The following is a 13222-nucleotide window of genomic DNA, read 5'->3' as shown; positions in this document are numbered from 1 at the left end:
CTTATATTATTTGTTCAGGGAAATTCTGTATCTAGGGCTCGAATTATAAATGGTACAAATCAGCTACCAGATCCAACAAATTTTAAAGGCATGAAACATATCAAGGATTACATTCAGGATATGTTTCAATCGGATTATCATGCAGAATTATTTTATTTATTGTAGTTGATGTAAAGGAGTAATTGGCTGTAATATCATAATTGATAAAAGTTTTTTTTGTGAAATGAATCAGTCCTGAATTTCCAGCAAATGTAACTGTAGCTCTCAACATCTCACTTCTCCATTATTTAAACTTCTAAGTTTACACAATTTTTCTCTGTTTACAGAAGCAAGACCCCATTTCTTGACTTGTAAGTTTTAATAAATACTGATTTGGGGAAAGACTGATGTGAAGTACAGTGAGCCATTTTATATTGTAAATAGTGTTAACATCTATAGTAATGGTCCCAAAGAGCCATTTGTTAACCTTTTCAGTAACTACGCAATTTTTTATTGAGCAGGCACTAAATCTGACCATATATATTAAAATGCATTGGGCTGATTAGCACATTTACAAAATGTTTATCCCATAAATACCATGAACAATCAAAACAGATTCAGCATGTTTTAGGTAGAAACAACTAGGTATAAGATAGCAGTAAGGGAAGTGACTTACTACCAGTAATTTAAAAAACTTTTTAACTTCTCTGCTCTTGGCACCAGCCAGGAAGTGCTTGTACTGGTAAAGTGTTTCCACACGCAAGCCAATTAACAACAGTTGACTAGTGTAGTTTTGTGTGTACTGAGAAACCCAGTTTTACTAGTTGAAATGCAGTGTGCCCAGAAAATCTCTCTATAGTTTCAAAAATTTAAGACAAAAGCAATTGGTGACATACCTTCATCATATCTGTACAAAATCCTTACAAAATAGTCTCTCCACAAGAGACCACATAGTGTGTATTATAGTGTACTGAAACCAAACCCCACCCTACAGATTCAGCAAAACTTCAGAACTAAGTATGGAAAAGATCCACTGTCATGTCCATCGATTCACGTATGACACAAGAAATTTATGGCGAAGAGACAGTATTCAATAAAAGGAAAGGTGGATGACCAAGGATACCTGAGGAAAACTGAGTGTGTAACAAAATCTTTCAATCATTCTCCCAGAAAGTCTACGTGTACTGCTGCCAGACAGTTACAGCTACGATGTTCAACAATGCCGAAAGTCCTAGAGCAGAATTGGCAATTGCATGCTTACAAATACAACTGTTGAGGACAAATGATAAACCAAGATTAAAAGAGTTTGCAGTTAACATTCCCCTAAACCTTCAACATGGAAACTAGCCCTACATCATCAGAAAGAACAGTAATCCACCACCTAAAAGCTAATGCTGACCTTATAATCGTACCTGCCAATAAAGGCTGTGCCACTGTGGTTCTGAACTGCAGAAACTACCTGGAGGAAACACTCCCCCAGCCATCAGATTCATCCACCTACAAAACCTGCCACAGTGACCCCATTTCTGAAACCCAATGGGATCTCCATTCTCCCTCAAATCCTTAGGTCCTCTTACAACCTACCCCCTGAGTCTGAGTCTCCTCAAGCTAACCACTCGCTGCACTTCTACCTTCTACATGCTTCCTAAGTCCATAAACCCAACCACCCAAGACATTTCATTGTGGCTGGTTACTGTGCCCCCAATGAGAGAATCTCTGCTCTCATAGACCAACACTTCAGCCTATTACCCATTAGCTAACCTCCTATGTTAGCAACCATTTCCTCCACTGACTCTCCACAGTTCCTGTTCCTTCACCACACAGTGCCATCCTTGGAACTGTAGACACCCCCTCTCTTTACCTTAACACCCCTAATGCCCTACCTTCCCCAATGTCCAACTGAATCCGGACCTACAACCGCCTTCAGTCACCATGACCAACTATATCCTCACCCACAATTACTTCACCTTCTTAAGGCATCACCTACAAACAAATCTGTGGTGTGACAATGGGCATTCACATGGCACTATCCTATGTCAGACTATACATGGGCCACCTAGAGGAAACCTTCATAACCACCCAGAATTCCAAACCCCTCTCCTGATTCAGTTTTAATTGATAACGACTTTGTGACCTGGATCGCAGGTGATGACACCTTATCCATATTCGTCCAGAGCCTCAACATCATCTTCTCATTCATTTCACCTGGTCCACCCCAACTCAACAAGCCATGTTCATTGATGTTGACATCAGCACACCTGTTCATATCAACCCTACCAACAACAAGCAATATCTGTACTTTAACATCTGCTACCCACTCCATACCAAGAACTCCCTTCCGTATATCCTAGCCACCTATGGCTGTCTCATCTATAGTAATGAGCAGTCCCTTTCCAAATATATTGAAGGTCTCACTAAGGCCTTCACAGTCTGAAATCACCCACCAACGCTGTGCCTTATCTCTCCAGTCACCCACTATCTCCCACAGTCCCACTGTCTGCCCACAAAGGAGCACTCCCCTCATGACTCAGTACCCCTCAGGATTTGAGTAACTGAATCACATTCTTCACCAGGATTTCACCTACCTCTCATTGTGCCCTGAAATGAGGAATATCCTACCTATTATCCTTCCCACCACTCCCACAGTGGCATACTGCTGCCCACTGAGCCTAATCAATATCCTCCTCCATCCTTACTCCAACTCCTTGCCTCATGGCTCATATCCCTGTAATAGACCTAGATGCAAGACCTGTCCCATACATCCTCCCACCACAACCACTTACTCCAGTCTGGTCGCAAGCATCACCTATGCCATCAAAGCAGTCATGTGCTTAATGTAAACTGGGCAAACATGAACTTGTGAAACTCATGAATAGAATACATATATTTGTTTTATTATCTTCTGATACACATTCTAGAATCAACTGCAGTACATATCAACATTTATCTTGAAACATTATCACATGTTTTATATATCTTTTCTAAATATACGTATCCACTGGGAGTAACAAAGTAACACAGATTTTAACAGTTTTAAAATGTAATTTTTGAAAACAGCTTATCACTAGGGATATTTAATGATCAATTAACTAAAAATGCACTTTCAGAGAACACTTATCAAGAATAGATGCTGAACATGGATCAACAAATAACATTTTACAGAAACAACACTGGGATCATCAGCATTAATACAGATAATTTTAGGCTTTTGTGCTGCTGTTTCTAAATATACAAGTTACATCGATTTTAACAGGGTTTTAAAATCCAACTTTTGAAAAACAGCTTATCACTAGAGATATTCAATTATCAATTAAACAAAAATGCATTTTCAGAGAACACTTATCAAGAATGGATGCTGAACATAGATCAAAGAATAACGTTTTACAGAAAGTCTATGGAACAACATTGGGCTCTTAAGTATTAACACAGATAAATTGTTTTGTGCTGCTGTTTCTAAGTATACATGATACACTGGGAGTAACATCGATTTTAACAGGGTTTTAAAATGTAATTTTTGAAAACAGCTGATCACTAGGGATATTTAATTATCAATTAAACAAAAATGCACTTTCAGGAACACTTATGAAGAATGGGTGCTGAACGTGGATCAGGGAATAAGATTTTAGGGCTCATCGGCATTAACACAGATAATTTACACTTTTGTGCTGTTGAATACTGTGATAGAATATGGCTCTCCAGGCTGGATATTTTTAGCAAAATTGTGCTCAACCCCTGCAATGAGAGTACACTTGTTAGGGAGTTTAAAAAACATGTTGTCTATGCTAAGCTTCCTGTTCACGACGACATCTGTACTATCAACATAACAAGACTTGGTTCCCAATACTCTTCTCTACATACATTCTAGAAACAACTGCAATACATATCAACATTTATCTTGAAACATTATTATACATTTTATGTATCTTTTCTATATGTAAAGGTCACACTGGCAGTAAAAGTAACATGGATTTTAACAGAGTTTTAGGTGTTTAAAAATTAAATGTCATGTTTCAAAACAACTTACCTCCAGGGACACTTAACCTTCCGGGGGTAGTAAGGGCTCCACCAATTCAGAACCCTTGTGCGTAGTATTGGCATTTCTGTTTGAAAAATGAATACCTTCTTTTCTTTATTAGTTAACATAGGGCAAGAGTGGAGTATGCATTTTATTTTCGTCATTTTATTTTCCATTTTGACAAGGATAATCTCTCGCAGTACAAGTCCCCGAAGTTTTGGCAACTCCACTTCTCGTGAAGATGTTATCTACAAAGCACAAGAATATAATTTTTATATTTACATTCAACTGTGTTTACATTAGTAAAACAAATTTAAAAAGGTAGGTAAACAACTATGTGATAAATGAGAAGGCAACAGAAGTCAAATTTGATATGTGGGGCATGGAAGCAAACAGCCAAGTCCTGTAGAAAAATAGTGTGTGTGTGTGTGTGTGTGTGTGTGTGTGTGTGTGTGGTGTGTGTGTGTGTGTGTGTGTGTGTGTGTGTGTGTGTGTGTGTGTGTTTGAGGTTTACGGGCGCTAAACAGCATGGTCATCAGCGCCCAAACGCATAGAAACAGGAACACAAGCGGTGAAGGGACGAAGACGGACGCCGAACAAGGAGAACGGCTAAGAGACACAGGCCTGACGCAGTTCCAAATGCGCACATACAGAGGCAAAACAAGAGGAGAAGAAACACACTAAAAAAGGAAAGGAAACACAAGGAAAAGAGAACAGATACCGAAGGGAAACAAGGAGGTAATCGTGACTGGCGGACCTCTTACCTAAAACCTGGGTGAGCCAGTCACCCAGCAGCACATTAAAACCTTCTCCCTAAAATCCGAGGCAACAGATTGGACAGGACACAAAACTTTAAGACCTTAACCACAGTCGCTGCGTCGTCTTGCAAAATAGAGGGCAAATCCGGTGGCAAGGAAACCACCGCCCTCTGGTCAGAGAATAAAAGACAGTCAAGTAAAATGTGGCGGACAGTAAACTGGACGCCACAAGCACTGCAGATTGGGGGGTCCTCCCGCCGGAGTAAAAAACCATGCGTGAAGGGACTGTGTCCAATGCGGAGGCGAGTGAGGAGAACCTCATCCCGCCTGTATGACTGGTAGGACGTACGCCATGGTCGCGTAGTGGCCTTTACCAGACGCAGCTTATTGTCAGAAACTGCCAACCACTCCTCTTCCCATTGATGCATAACACGAAAACGCAAAAGGGAGGTTACAGCATGGAGGGGGACGGCACATTCAACAACGTGAGGGAGGGAACATGCATCTTTGGCAGCCACATCCGCCAGTTCGTTTCCCCTAATACCCACGTGCCCCGGCACCCAGCAGAAAGAAACCTCCTTCCCCTGCCGTTGCAGGTGGAGTAGGGCATCATGGATGTTCTGGACGACCGTATCCGCTGGGTACAAGTGTTGCATGGTCTGAAGGGCACTCAGGGAGTCAGAAAAGATGAAGAACTTAAGACTGGTAACACATCTCATCTGCTCCAATGCCCGCAAGATTGCAAACAATTCGGCATCGAGGATGGTAAACGCCGCAGGGAGCCGTAACTTGACGACTCGATCAGGGAAAACAACAGCACAACCAACAGAGTCCCCCTGTTTAGAGCCATCTGTGAATACAGGTACATGGTCTGGATTCTGGTTTAAAATATCGTAAAATAAGGAGGTAAAAACAAACGCCGGAGTGCAGTTCCTCCGGTACTCCAACAAGTCTAGAAGGATGCTGGGCCTCTGGAGCAACCAGGGAGGCAGGCGAGTAAAACCTTGTCGTTGGGGGGCCACACGCTCCACACAAAGGGACTCAAGCAAATGCTTGGCACGAATCCCAAATGGTCTCGTTGCCCTGGGACGACTGGAAAAGAGACGTTCCATAGGCGGTCGGGCAACGGTAGGGTACGCAGGGGAGGTAGGACATGCAAGGAAATGACACACCCGTCGCACCATGAGGAGTTTCCGCCGGATGGCGAGCGGCGGTTCCCCTGCCTCAGCACACAGGCTGGGGATGGGACTGGTACGGAAGGCACCAGTGGCCAGCCTGATACCCTCATGGTGTACTGCGTCAAGGATCTTCAGATACGAAGGCCTTGCTGACCCATACACGGTGCAAGCATAGTCAAGACGCGATCGGACGAAAGCCCTATAAAACTGCAGCAGACGCGCCCGATCTGCTCCCCAGGACCGATGGCTCACACTTCAAAATATTCAGTGCCCGCACCTTGAGGTCTTTAAGGTGAGGCAACCACGACAACTTGGAATCAAAAGTGAGGCCCAGGAACCTCAGTGTCTCTAAAAGGAAGAACGGTGTCCCTCAGACGCAATTCAGGGGAGGTAAAAAGACGCCGAGAACGATTAAAATGAACACACACAGATTTGTCTGCAGAAAAGGTAAAACCCGTCTTTGCAGTCCATGCCTCTAAGCGCTTTATCGTAAGCTGTAACTGCCGACTAGCACTGACAAGACTGGAGGAAGAACAGAAAACAGCAAAATCGTCCACAAACAAGGAGCATTGGGCAGGACTCCGGATAGTGGACGTGATACTGTTAATAGCAACGGCAAAGAGGGTGACACTTAAAACGCTGCCCTGAGGAACACCATTCTCCTGCACGTACAAATCCGATAGCACATTACCAACCCGATACCGAAAGAGGCGGTGAGAAAGAAAGGACCGAATGAAGATGGGGAGACGGCCACGAAAGCCCCACTCATGGAGTTGATTGAGGATAAGGCGGCGCCAAGTAGTGTCATATGCCTTATTAATGTCAAAGAAGACCCATAGACAATGCTGGTTACGTAGAAAGGCCTGCTGGATGGCGGCCTCAAGCAGGGTCAAGTTGTCTATAGTGGAACGACATCTCCTAAAGCCACACTGAGAGGGGCTAAGGAGCTGCCTGGTCTCGAGCAGCCAAACCAGGTGGCAGTTGACCATGCGTTCCAACGTCTTCCCAACACAGCTCGTCAAGGCAATACTCCGATAACTACTGGGATGCGTTCGGTCCTTCCCTGGTTTGAGGGGGGGAATCAAAATCGCCTCCCTCCACGAGTCAGGGTACGTGCCAGATAACCATATCATATTGAAACAGTTCAGGAGAACTTCCTTGGATGGCAGCCACAGGTGCCGCAGCATGCTGTACCGGATTTGATCATGACCAGGCGCAGTATCATGAGCCACAGACAGCGCAGAATCCAGTTCCCACATTGTGAAGGGGCAGTTATAGGGTTCAGAATTTAGAGACCGGAAGTCCAAGTGACCCCTTTCGATGGCAGTGCGGTAGCGGCAAAAATCTGGATCACAGTTAATAGTGGCGGTAGATTCCGCAAATGCATGGCCAGTGTCTGGGCAATGTCTCTCGGTGCCGTGAGGAGACATCCCTGATGCAGCAATGCCGTGACAGGTAGCTGGCTGAGTTTCCCGGAAATCCTCCTGATGGCTTCCCATACTTTCGTAGAACTAGTGGAGCGAGAGATGGAATTCAAGAACGATTGCCATGACCGTCGTTTGCTCTCTTTAATCACTCGCCGCTCTCTGGCCCTTGCCACCCGAAAGGCCGCAAGATTGTCAGCTGAGGGACGGCACTTGAAGCGGCACAGTGCTGCACGGCGGGCGCGGATGGCTGAGTGGCACTCAGTGGTCCACCAAGGGACAGGACGCCTCTTGGGACGACCGGATGACCGTGGGATTGACAATGCAGCAGCATGTGAGATCACGGCTGCAACATGGTCTACCCATTCGTGGACGCTGGCACGGTGTTCCAAAACAGCCAGTTGGCTGAAAAGTGTCCAGTCAGCTCTGCAAAGGTGCCACCGGGGCAGCACTGGTAATGCCACAGCCTCATCCAGGAGGCGAATCCAGAGGGGGAAGTGGTCACTAGAATGGAGGTCAGCTGCAGCCTCCCACAGAGCAGAATCCGCGAGTGCTGGAGAGCAAAAGGAAAGGTCAATAGCCGATGACGATCCGGAAGCAGTACAGAAATGAGTGGGAGCACCAGAGTTGAGGAGGCACAGTTCTGCAGACATCATGACGCTTTCCAGAATGCGACCCCTGGGGCAAGTAGTCGGAGAGCCCCATGAGACATTATGAGCGTTGAAGTCCCCCAGAAGAAGAAATGGGCGGGGGAGTTGGGTAATAAGGTCCGTGAGAGCCTCAGAGTCCATCGCATCCTGAGGCGGTAAATAAACTGAACAGACTGTGAGCCTCCGACCCACAAGAATGTCAACTGCAACTGCTTGCAAGTCGGTGACGAGAGGGAGCTCAGATGATGGGTGCATGTCACGGACAAAAACCGCAACACCACCCTTTGCCCTTTGCCGCGTAAAGAAGGAGAATCAGTGGCCCGAAAATGTGTCTCTTGGAGACATAAGCACAAGGGGCACTCTCGTATAAGGAGTTGTAATTCGGCCACATGCGTCCTGAACCCATTCAGGTTCCACTGTAATGTGGGAGCCAGTGATCAGGGTGGCTGAACTTTCACCCTGCCTCTGTGCTTTGGAGGTGAGCCCGTACTGGCCGGAGATTTATTCCTGGGGTGAGAAGATCGCCCCCGGTCGACATCAATGTCCATAAGCTCCGATGACGACCCACGGGAGATGTCAGACAGTACGATGGCCTCGTCATCGGACCGACACTGACTAGTCTCCTCAGGTGGCAGAACCTTCATCTTCTGAGGCTTTGTCTTGGGGGGCTTGGAATGCCGAGCCTTGTCAACAGTTGGAGGTTGACTCGCCTGGGCAGAAGGCGCCATATGGGGGGAGGCTGGAAGTTCCTCAATGTCAGCAACCACGGCCTTGTCCGATGTAGCGGGGAGAGCCGCAGATTGCAAAACAACCGCAGCAGCACAAGTGCACTGGCAAGCGCAGGTTTTAGTGCTAACACTAGCAACCTCTGTTTGTGTAGCAACAGTGGCCAGTTGTACCGGTTTTTTGAGAGCGGAAGCGAAAGATGTTGAAAACACAGGAGGTTGCATGCTTCTTGGCCTCACCATAGGGGATGCGCTTAGATGTTTTAATCTCCTGTACCTTCCGTTCTTCGAGATAGATGGGGCAGATCCGGCTCCAGACAGGGTGACTCCCAGAGCAATTCACGCACTTCACAGGCGATGAACAATCGGCTCCGTCATGGGCAGGCTGACCACATTTACCACAAGTGGCTATCCCATTGCACCCCAGCGTAGTATGCCCAAAGCGCTGACATTTAAAACAGCGCATTGGGTTGGGGAAATATGGCCGTACGGGCAAACGTAAGAACCCCACTTTAACATGCTCCGGGAGTCTCGGGCAACTGAATGTGAGAATAAACGAGTCAGATTTGACGAGGTCCCCATTGACTCGTTTCATAATGTGCTGCACGTCAACAATTCCTTCGTCAGCCCACTCAGATTTTAGCACGTCTATGGGGATATCCACCAAGTCCCTACACGTCACAACACCCTTACTATAATTCAAAGTGGAGTGGAGCTCGGTCTCGACAGCGTACTCTCCTAGATAATTTGCTTTCCTAAGGGCAGCAACTTGACGGGAACTAGAAGTTTCAACTAACAGAGTCCCATTGCGCAGTCGCTTGACAGATTTCAGTGTTCCTGCAATTCCCTCAAGACCCTTGTGGATGTAAAAGGGAGAAACCCTCTCAAAGCTACCCTCCTTCCTTTTAATAATCAAAAACACATTCTGATTATCAGCATGTGCTCCGTTACTACATTCTGTTAAATCTCTAGCAACACCAGGCGCTGGAGGACTCGCAGCGCGTAGCCGCTTTTTCGATGGGGTGTGTTTTCCTACCAGCGGCCCACCCAAGCCACTGGTAGGGGGAAATGTTGAGGTCGAAGGGTCCATTGCGGTCCCACGAGCAGCTAGGGAACTAAAAGTCCGCTCAGACAGAGCCCCGCGTGCCTGAGTAAGCCTTATACAACTGGGGTGCGGCAGGTGCCCCAGAGGTTGCCCGCTTGCGACTGTTCCACCCCAACAGCCGTGCACCTTCTAGGCGCGGAGCACACCGAAAGATTGAGGGGTTTTTATAGAGGTTGGCCTTCCTCGCAATCCAGGCGGTCAAGCCAAGATTACCATTCCCCGCAGCACACAACATTTCACCGCCGCGCTGCGCCGTACGGTGGTTGCTGAAGCATGTTCGGGGGTTACGGTGACAGGACACTGGCAGCGCAGACCAGTCCCCAGGTCAGGTCCCCGTGGTCGCCAAGCCCATCCTCAGCAAGTGAATGCTGAGCCCCTGGGGGCTGTAGAAAAATAGTAACACTACATTAACAATAATGTCAAGTCTTAGAAGTGGCAAGGAAAAGTCACAGGGAAGCCAGTGAGCCAGCCAGGTACTAGTGAATACACTCTAAGCTATGACGACACATTGACCCAAGAACATTAAAGAGTAACACTGATATGCAGAGCTCCAAGTGAACATTTATCAACAATAATAGTGGGGCCAGCATTTCCTGGCTAGACAGAAAGCATGGGAGAGAGAGAGAGAGAGAGAGAGAGAGAGAGAGAGAGAGAGAGAGAGTCAGTCAAGCCATCATGAAAAGCGAATGGCAGGCTTAGGACACAGTGTGTGAACATACAGGGAGAGATGCCTCTCTCCCTCTACCCAGCCTCTGGAAACCCACTGAAGAGAAGTTCACAATTGGAGCCAATGAGGTGGTGGAAGACCTTCAGCGTCACATGATTTGAGGAACTGGTGGGGGCAAAAAAATCAGAGGCAGGATGCTTTGAACAGTACAAGCTAGTTGGTGTTTAGTATTTCTTTTTTTTAACGTCCCGTCGACAACGAGGTCATTAGAGACGGAGCACAAGCTCGGGTTAGGGAAGGATGGGGAAGGAAATCGGCCGCGCTCTTTCAAAGGAACCATCCCGGCATTTGCCTGAAACGATTTAGGGAAATCACAGAAAACCTAAATCAGGATGGCTGGAGACGGGATTGAACCGTCGTCCTCCCAAATGCGGGTCCAGTGGGCTAACCACTTATCTACTCGGGCCAGGCCAGAAGTCGGGCCAGGCCGGAAGTCGGGCCGGGGGCATACACCTAAACAGTGAAGGAGAAACTGAAAGTATGTGAGTTTGAGATTATCAGACATCCAGTGAGGAAATGATGATGCACTTGAATGTGGAGGGTAAAGTACCACGAGATAGTGAAAGTGAAATGTTTATCCTCAAACAGGATAGTCTAATGGAGTATACGTACCAGAGACATTAGTGAGGGTGCAAAATGGCATGTGCAGAGCAAGTGCAACAAATCTGTCAGAGAACAAAGTGCAATTACAAAAGATCACATTATTGATGGAAGAATTAGTGTGTCTAGCAAAGGTGCATGAAATAAGACAGTAAAGAAACTGTAGAAAGGACAGGAAGTCATGCTAGTGCTCCACAAAAACAACTGAGAGTGGATCACATGAATATGGAAAAGAAGAGTGCATTAGCAGAATTTTGCACAGAATATGGAGATGTATTCCATCTACCAGGAGACAAATTGTCATATACCGCCACAACAACACACAGAATATTGATAGCACCAGAACATGCAGGGAAGATGGTGAATGCCAGACCATAAAGAATACCCGAACCACATAAAGAGGCCTTAAAAGAGCAGATTGAACAAATGCTGAAAGATGATAACTGTCAAAAGCAAGAGGGAATGGAGCACACCTGTATTGTTGGTTTCAAAAAAGAGATGCAAGTTCCCAAGAGAAGTGGAGAATAATTGTGGACTACAGACATAAAAAGATCACAGCAGATGATGCATTTCTGCTACAAAATATGTCCGATATCTTTGACCAACTACGGCAGGCAAAGTACTTCTCAATGCTTGATGTTGCAAGCAGATTCAATGAAATATTGATGGATAAGGACAGAGATAATACTGCATTCAGCTCAAACTATCAGCACTATGAGTATAAACGAATGCTAATGGGACTGAAAGAAACCTCAAGTTGTTTTCAATGACTGATGAATGCAGTTTTGTGAGGTCCGCAAGGGATAAAGTGTTTAATGTATCAAGACGATACAATGTATTACGGAAGAAAGCTGCAGGAGCATAATAAGAATCTCTGTTTCATTCTTGATAAGTTGCTAAAACACAAATTATAGGTAGAAGAATATACATGTGAATTCTTAAGAAAATAAGTGACATCATTTTAGGTCTCACTGGACATGACAAAGGTGGAAAAATACAAAACAATGCTTTCTAGGAACTAAAGGAGAAATTAGTTAATCCATCACTACTTTAGTACCCTGATTTTACAAGCAGTTCATAGTGATGACAGATGTGAGCAATGCAGCTCTGGGAGCAGTTCTGTCAAAAGACAAGAAAGTTCTCAATGACTTGCCCACTAAAAATCTAGATCATTAAACGAGACAGAATTAAATTACAGCACCAGAGAAGAAATTGTTGGCTGTAGTACATGCAGTGAAACAGATCTGACTGTAGACATATGGACAACAGTTTATGGTGGTAACAGACCATAAGCCATTAACATGGATATTCAGTGTGAAAGATCCTAGTTCAAAACTTCTGTAGTCAAACGAATGAAGTGAAAACTTAAGCTCGGGCTGGAAGTCGGGCCGAGGGCATACACCTAAACAGTGAAGGAGAAGAGTACAATTATGAGAACATAAATGTTTGGCGGTCGGGCCAGTCAGTCATTGGGGATTACACTTGTGTCAAACAAATGCATGGGAGCATTGGACCAGCAACCGTAGTGCCCACCTCCCCCTGGACAGCACAACACAGAAGTTCACAAAACTTTTTGGTAGCACCTAAAGATGAAGCTTCAAGTTTCAAAACTGCTCATGGAATAAATTAAGAAAATTATGCCAACTGTAGCGGATTTTTATTCAATAAATATATTCCTAGTTGCGGATGTTCACCTGAACAAATATTTTGCGTCAGAGGTACCGAGAACAGGTAACAGTTACGTGCTGACCCAAGACAATTTTACTAAGTTTACATTAGCTTTACCCATAAAGGCAAGATACCTAAACAGTGCAGAAGTATTTGTGGAACACATAGTTTTAAGATATGGAATTCCGTCAGTGCTTTTAACAGGGCAAGGATCAAATCTCTTAAGTGATATTTTTAGTAAAATTTGTAAACAGTTGCATATAAGCACAATACACACAATGACATAGCATCCAGAAGCAAATGGTGTGCTAGAAAGACATCACCATACACTGATAGAGTACTTTGTGAAAGGGATTCTAAGTTCATTGGACAAGTGGGTACTATATGCAGTCT

The 13222-nt window shown here is 45.4% G+C and overlaps 1 protein-coding gene across 2 annotated transcripts in view; it reads right to left on the bottom strand.

The window, feature by feature from the left end:
• Window positions 1-2852: 2852 nt before the first annotated feature.
• Window positions 2853-13222, bottom strand: part of LOC126297572 (transmembrane protein 183-like) — a 267882-nt gene continuing 257512 nt past the window's right edge. The window contains exons 8-9 of one of the 2 annotated variants that reach the window (XM_049988526.1): window positions 4004-4242; window positions 2853-3711 (exon numbers count right to left, since the gene is read on the bottom strand). In XM_049988526.1, the coding sequence (XP_049844483.1) occupies window positions 3705-3711; window positions 4004-4242 (246 nt within the window). In that variant the 3' untranslated portion in view covers window positions 2853-3704. Of the gene's footprint in view, window positions 3712-4002; window positions 4243-13222 lie in introns of those variants that run through there. The other variant, XM_049988525.1, reaches the window with a different exon arrangement.

Source organism: Schistocerca gregaria, chromosome X, assembly GCF_023897955.1.
Source record: "Schistocerca gregaria isolate iqSchGreg1 chromosome X, iqSchGreg1.2, whole genome shotgun sequence".
Classification (NCBI taxonomy): Eukaryota; Metazoa; Arthropoda; class Insecta; order Orthoptera; family Acrididae; genus Schistocerca; species Schistocerca gregaria.
The sequence above is the reverse complement of the archived record's forward strand: the minus strand, read 5'-3'. Positions and strand labels throughout refer to the sequence as shown.